A 7504-nucleotide genomic window follows, 5' to 3' on the forward strand; every position below is an offset into this window, starting at 1 on the left:
GTAGTCATGACACACCTGCGAGGCCTGCAGGTTTGGCGTCATGCCCCCAGTGAGCCAGCCAGGTGAGGAGGCTTACTGACCAACAGTGAATGTCTCACACACACACACACACACACACACACATGCACACACACATCAGGCAGCTTGTTGTCTCTGGATAAATGTCCGCTTGATGGTTTAAAAAAAATAAAAATAAAATAAAGACTGTCAAACGTATCACTCAGTGCCTGTTGGGTCTGCACTCGCAAGGTTATAAACAAAGACAACGTTCCCTAAATGCACTTTCCCATCGTGCAACTGGGCCAAAACAGAAACACTGCTATTGAATGTCTACTGCTGCTTTTTTAAATACAGTCGTGGTCAAAAGTTTACATACACTTGTAAAGGACATAATGTCATGGCTGTCTTGAGTTTCTAATCATTTCTACAACTCTTATTTTTTGGCGATAGAGTGATTGGAGCACATACTTGTTGGTCACAAAAAGACATTCATGAAGTTTGGTTCTTTTATGAATTTATTATGGGTCTACTGAAAATGTGACCAAATCTGCTGGGTCAAAAGTATACATACAGCAATGTTAATATTTGGTTACATGTCCCTTGGCAAGTTTCACTGCAATAAGGCGCTTTTGGTAGCCATCCACAAGCTTCTGGTTGAATTTTTGACCACTCCTCTTGACAAAATTGGTGCAATTCAGCTAAATGTGTTGGTTTTCTGACAAGGACTTGTTTCTTCAGCATTGTCCACACGTCAGGGCTTTGGGAAGGCCATTCTAAAACCTTATTCCAGCCTGATTTAGCCATTTCTCTACCACTTTTGACGTGTGTTTGGGGGGTCATTGTCCTGTTGGAACACCCAACTGGGCCCAAGACCCAACCTCCGGGCTGATGATTTTAGCTTGTCTTGAAGAATTTGGAGGTTATCTTCCTTTTTCATTGTCCCATTTACTCTCTGTAAAACACCAGTTCCATTGGCAGCAAAACAGGCCCAGAGCATAAAACTACCACCACCATTCTTTACAGTAGGGATGGTGTTCCTGGGATTAAAGGCCTCACCTTTTCTCCTCCAAACATATTGCTGGGTATTGTGGCCAAACAGCTCAATTTTTGCTTCGTCTGACATCACATGGACAAAGATAAGACCTTCTGGAGGAAAGTTCTGTGGTCAGATGGAACACAAATTTAGCTGTTTGGCCACAATACCCAGCAATATGTTTGGAAGAGAAAAGGTGAGGCCTTTAATCCCAGGAACACCATCCCTCCCGTCAAGCATGGTGGTGGTAGTATTATGCTCTGGGCCTGTTTTGCTGCCAATGGAACTAATGCTTTACAGAGAGTAAATGGGACAATGAAAAAGGAGGATTACCTCCAAATTCTTCAGGACAACCTAAAATCATCAGCCCGTTGGGTGCAGTTGGGTGTTCCAACAGGACAATGACCCCAAACACATGTCAAAAGTGGTAAAGGAATGTCTAAATCAGGCTAGAATTAAGGTTTTAAAATGGCCTTCCCAAAGTCCTGACTTAAACGTGTAGACAATGCTGAAGAAATAAGTCAATGTCAGAAAACCAACAAATTTAGCTGAACTGCACCAATTTTGTCAAGAGGAGTGGTCAAAAATTCAACCAGAAGCTTGTGGATGGCTACCAAAAGCGCCTTATTGCAGTGAAACTTGCCAAGGGACATGTAACCAAATATTAACATTTCTGTATGTATACTTTTGACCCAGCAGATTTGGTCACACAAATAAGAGTTGTAGAAATGATTTGAAACTCAAGACAGCCATGACATTATGCTCTTTACAAGTGTATGTAAACTTTTGACCACGACTGTATTCCACTAGGTTAGGTGCTCCACTTTAGGGGTTTTCGAAGTGGGAGGCACCAAAAATCAAGAAAAACATCCTGTTCAATCCTGCTATAATCCAAGCTGACATAATGTACTGTATGTCAAAGGCAACATAAACAACTGTTTCTATGGTGCAATGAAAGGAAAACTTTACAAAGTCCTTTTTTCAGGTGGTGGGGCAGTGGGGATGGGTACCAAATTCTTTACTTTTATCGGTAGAAACCAAAGTCCGTCAGAACTAATAGGTTCTGATTCACATAAAATCAAAGGATACCATATTTTGATACTATTGTTGCACATGTGGCCTGTCCAGTTGCATCCTCGGCTCCGGCTCAAGCATTTGGCCAGGAAACAAGACGTCAAGCGGACTATTCAACATTTCCAGAAAGTCGGACTAAATTTTTAAGTCTTATTTTGTATAATCCTGAGAACCAGTGTCCTCTTCAGTAGACATGTCATTTACGTCCATTTATTTGGTCAGAATTACAAGAGCCCTCTGCTATTTTTAAGGACCTTATGCCAAAAAGCTAGTCAAAGGTCATCTCCATGACAGCACTCTAGTGTTTTTGAAAATCTTACTGAAAAAATGTGTGTCGCTTGCAAGTTTTTTTTAACACAAGCAGTTAAAATAGCCCAAAAGATGAAAAAGAGAGGACCTAAAATGGAACCTAGAGGAACACCGCTAGTATAAATAAAGAACTTGACCACTGGCTGCATCTGAAGTAAACAAGCTACAGCAACAACACAACACAAGAAAAATTGCAACTGCCAAAAAGTACCGTATTTTTCGGAGTATAAGTCGCACCGGAGTATAAGTCGCACCTGCCGAAAATGCATAATAAAGAAGGAAAAAAACATATATAAATCGCACTGGAGCCCGGCCAAAATATGAAAAAAACTGCGACTTATAGTCCGAAAAATACGGTAGAAGACTTAAAGGGATGCCTTGAGGAATGCGTTTAGTTGCGTAAAAGTGTTTGCTAGCAAGGTTAAAATGACAATGCAAGGCTCTGCCAAGAATAAGGCACTCAAAAGTACAGTAGGGCTCCACTTTACAAAATGTGCTAGCTGGATTTGCCATAGACATGCTACCGATTAGCATTAGCCATTTCACATGGCGATTTCAACCCCTCCACATTTGGTAATGCAAACAACAACTAGGATGCACGTTACAATCAAACAGCTAGTGTGTATTAATTACAATACTTCAATCCAATCCAATCCACTTTATTTATATAGCACATTTAAACAACAAAATGTTTCCAAAGTGCTGCACAACAATATTAAAAACAATATAAAATAAATATGATTAAAAACGATTTTAAAGGGCAAAACCAATTAAAACTTAAATAGAAAATTTTAAAAACACAGAGGACAACAGAGGACCACACAACTCACGTAGTGTTAAAAGCCAGAGAATAAAAGTGTGTATACATGCAATATAAAGTATTAAGGACTTAACAAAAGACAAGACATCCAACTAAATGGCAAAGACTACTTCCTGACTAAGGCAACACAATGCGGTCTATACACCACTTCAATCTAACGCCTTGGAATTGCAACTGCATGCAAGGTCTACGATATAATACAATACAGAACAGTACTTCCAAATGAGACAAACAAGTGTAAGAAAACTAAATAACAACTGACAGCACAGCTCCGTTTTGAATGTTACATTATAGAAATGTATTTAAACAATTTAAATCTTTTAACACAATTAAACACACACATAAGTACAGACAACTGTACCAATTCCCAGTTACTGGTAGTTGGTACCGCATTGATTCAAACGTGAAAAGTACCCATCCCTTCAAGAGCAGGCACCAACTGTACTCTTGAGGAACCGCGATTGTGCCACACTTTGAAAACCACCAGTCTGTACTGGAGTCTTGTTTGTATTTCCATTGCCAAAAGTTGTGAACGGTACCACAATAACAGATCTTACCAATTGCTCTGGGTGGAGCTAAACACACCGCGGTCCAGTAATTGGCGGCAAAGGGCAAAACTACAGAATGCAACACCTTGGACACGTACATTAAAAATTATATGAGTCTTCTTCATGGATAACGTTGACACTTTGCACAGTACTGAGTTACATCCTTCATACAGTTGAAGTGCCATAGTAGTGCCAGATCAGAAAAATGGCTTTTTGGTAGAAACCCTCTAAAGACAACACATGCAAGTTGAAACTTCTCTACATTCGACGCAAACAACAAAAAATAATCTCATCTAAGTCTGCACCACAAGTGACACACGATCAAATATTCTTACCACCGGTGATGAGATCCGACAACCGGGACAGTCGCAGATGGGAGGATGCACCTGTAAGATTCCCTTGGACATGAGCGTCTTGAGACTTTTCCCTGCGACACAAACACAAGACAAGCTGTGAGCGAGCGCAGGAGCACATGAACCCCAAGCAGGCGTCGCCTCCTTTTAGAGTAGCGTCACGTTTTTGTCTTACGGGTCACCATCAAGTAATCACTGCCTGTTTTCAGTGACGTCCAGAGTCCAGTGAGGTACCCAGCATGTGTCCGGAAGCATCCCCGACTTTAGACCTTTTGGCTAGGCTCGGGGGTGGGGAGGCATCACCCTCTACCCCCGCGTGAGCATGTTTCACCTCACCTTGTGTTGGTTGAAGGAAATAGTGTGTAGTGAATTACATTTATATAGCGCTTTTCTCTAGGGACTCAACACGCTTTACATAGTGAAACCCAATATCTAAGTTACATTTAAACCAGTGTGGGTGGCACTGGGAGCAGGTGGGTAAAGTGACTAGGATGGCGGAAGCGGGGATCGAACCTGCAACCCTCAAGTTGCTGGCCCGGCCGCTCTACCAACCGAGCTATACCGTCCCGAAATAGTGCACTTGTGGCGCGGCCACCGCTGCTGCTCACTGCTCCCCTCACCTCCCAGGGGGTGAGGGTGATGGGTCAAATGCAGAGGATAATCTCACCACGCCTAGTGTGTGTGTGACTATCATTGGTACTTTAACTTTACTTTACTTGTAAATATCACTAGTTAATGAAAGTGGATGTAATGTACTGTTTTCAGAACTTTAATGAATAAAATGACTTTTTTTCAGAACTTTAATGAATTCAATTACTGTTTAAAGAACTTTAATGAGTACAATTTCTGTTTACAGAACTTTAATGAATAAAATTTGTTTTCAGAACTTTAATGAATAAAATTACTGTTTTCAAACTTTAATGAATAACATTTCTGTTTTCAGAACTTTAATGAATAAAATTACCGTTTTCAATTAATTAAATGACTGTTTTCAGAACTTTAATGAATTAAATTACTGTTATCAGAACTTTAATAAATAAAATGACGGTTTTCAGAACTTTTATGAATAAAATGACGGTTTTCAGAACTTTAATGAATTTAATTTCTGTTTTCAGAACTTTAATGAATAAAATGACTTTTTTCAGAACTTTAATGAATTGAATTTCTGTTTTCAGAACTTTAATGAATAAAATGACTTTTTTCAGAACTTTAATGAATACAATTACTGTTTAAAGAACTTTAATGAGTACAATTTCTGTTTACAGAACTTTAAAGAATAAAATTTGTTTTCAGAACTTTAATGAATTAAATGACTGTTTTCAGAACTTTAATGAATACAATTTCTGTTTTCAGAACTTTAATGAATAACATTTCTGTCTTCAGAACTTTAATGAATTAAATTACTGTTTTCAGAACTTTAATGAATAAAATGACGGTTTTCAGAACTTTAATGAATTGAATTTCTGTTTTCAGAACTTTAATGAATAAAATGACGGTTTTCAGAACTTTAATGAATTGAATTTCTGTTTTCAGAACTTTCATGAATACAATTACTGTTTTCAGAACTTTAATGAATAAAAATACTGTTTTCAGAACTTTAGTGAATAACATTTCTCTTTTCAGAACTTTAATGAATAAAATGACTGTTTTCACAACTTTAATGAATTAAATTAGTGTGTTCAGAACTTGAATGAATAAAATGACTATTTTCAGAACTTTAATGAATAAAATTACTGTTTTCAGAACTTTGATGAATAAAACGACTGTTTTCAGAACTTTAATGAATAAAATTACTGTTTTCAGAACTTTGATGAATAAAACGACTGTTTTCAGAACTTTAATAAATACAATTACTGTTTTCAGATCTAAATAAAATGACTGTTTTCAGAACTTTAATGAATAAAATGACTGTTTTTCGAACTTGAATGAATAAAATGACTGTTTTCAGAACTTTAATGAATAAAAGTTATGGTAGAAAAATGGATGGATGGATGTACCACTTCCTTCCTCTTGCAAAGTGGATGAAAAATGCTTTCCCGTCATCTAATGCGCAATAAAGCTTACCTTTGTGTCTAATACTCCGTTTCCAGTCTTTGGCGGTCTCCCTGCCACTAACAAACTGGAACTCGTTGGGAGTGAGCCACTCGCCCCGATATTTAATGGAGGGTCCTTTGCTGCCTTGACACAGTTTGTTAATATAAAGCAACGCTTTGTTTTCCCCGCATTCCACCTCGATACACGGCTCCCCGTTGTCAAAGAAAGGCTGGAAGTCCGGTATGGAGGAGAACCTCTCCAGCATCAAGTCGTCCGTGGGGTGCTGGAGGTGCTGGTGATGCAGCGCCGAGTCGTGGAGCCCCAAGTAGGCGCGGTGGTGGGCCAGAATGTGCTCGTAAGGCGGCGGGTGCGGGGTCACCACGGGGATGGCTGCGGCGTTTAAAGGGGCCAGGTATTCGGACGGCTTGAAGGCGGCCAGAGCCATGTCGTCCCCGTCCGGGCGCTCCTTCTTGATGGCGGGCATGTTGTTGCGGTGGAGTCGGTAACAAGCGCGGAGGGGAAACGGTGCGTCCGAACCGAGCGTGGGTCGGCCCGAGCCGGACTTGGGGACGCGCCGCTTGGGTTTACGCGGGGCGCGCGTGTGAGACGGCGGTCTGCTGGAGTTGCCGGGAAGATTCCCATTCAGCAGTGTGACGCTCGCAGTGGCGGCAGCGCTCTCCGCCAGCCCCACAGCTTCCTACCTCCCACACGCACCCACACACACTCTCTGCTAAGACCTGACATGCTGCGCGCACTGGGCGCGGACGTGATGATGCATGCGGGGATCATTAACGCTCGCCCTGCCTACTTTTTCATCATTTGTCGCTCTCGGCGTGATTTTGCAGCCATTTCGACTTAGTTCTCTTACACAATAAAACTTCCATACGGCGTCTGCACTTTGTGTTGCATTTGCCGTAATCACGCAGCGGCATTTTGCAGCTTTTTTGGAGGGGTGGGGGTTGTGTTTTGCATTTTCACGCCGGTGTTGTTTGAGTGGAGTCGGGCTGAAGTTCACAGACGCAGACCAAACAAGATTTGCACTCGCCGCCGCGTCTCGACTTGGCCCATTTAAACAGTAGAGGCTCGGCGGGAGACGTTCCAAAAAAGAAGGGGGGACGCGAGGGACGACGCCCGAGAGAAGCAAATAAAGGCACCATGTTTAACAGAGCCTGTGTGGGAAAGTTGCATGTCCACTTGCAGGTGGATCTTGAGCGCATGTCTACACTAAGTCGTTTAACCCCTTAAAGTTTAAGGGGTCCCCAAACTACGGCCCGCGGGCCGGATCCGGCCCCCCAGCATCCAAAATCCGGCCCACAGGAAGTCCCAAGTAATT

At 41.4% G+C, this 7504-nt stretch overlaps 1 protein-coding gene across 2 annotated transcripts in view; it reads right to left on the reverse strand.

Moving 5' to 3' along the window:
* Positions 1-6894, reverse strand: part of samd11 (sterile alpha motif domain containing 11) — a 119158-nt gene extending 112264 nt beyond the window's left edge. For both annotated transcript variants that reach the window (XM_061977131.1, XM_061977122.1), the window contains exons 1-2: positions 6202-6894; positions 4120-4211 (exon numbers count right to left, since the gene is read on the reverse strand). In XM_061977131.1, coding sequence (XP_061833115.1) covers positions 4120-4211; positions 6202-6655 — 546 coding nt within the window. In that variant the 5' untranslated portion in view covers positions 6656-6894. The remainder of the gene's footprint in view (positions 1-4119; positions 4212-6201) is intronic.
* Positions 6895-7504: the final 610 nt, after the last annotated feature.

This window comes from Nerophis lumbriciformis, linkage group LG01 (genome assembly GCF_033978685.3).
Source record: "Nerophis lumbriciformis linkage group LG01, RoL_Nlum_v2.1, whole genome shotgun sequence".
NCBI lineage: Eukaryota > Metazoa > Chordata > Actinopteri > Syngnathiformes > Syngnathidae > Nerophis > Nerophis lumbriciformis.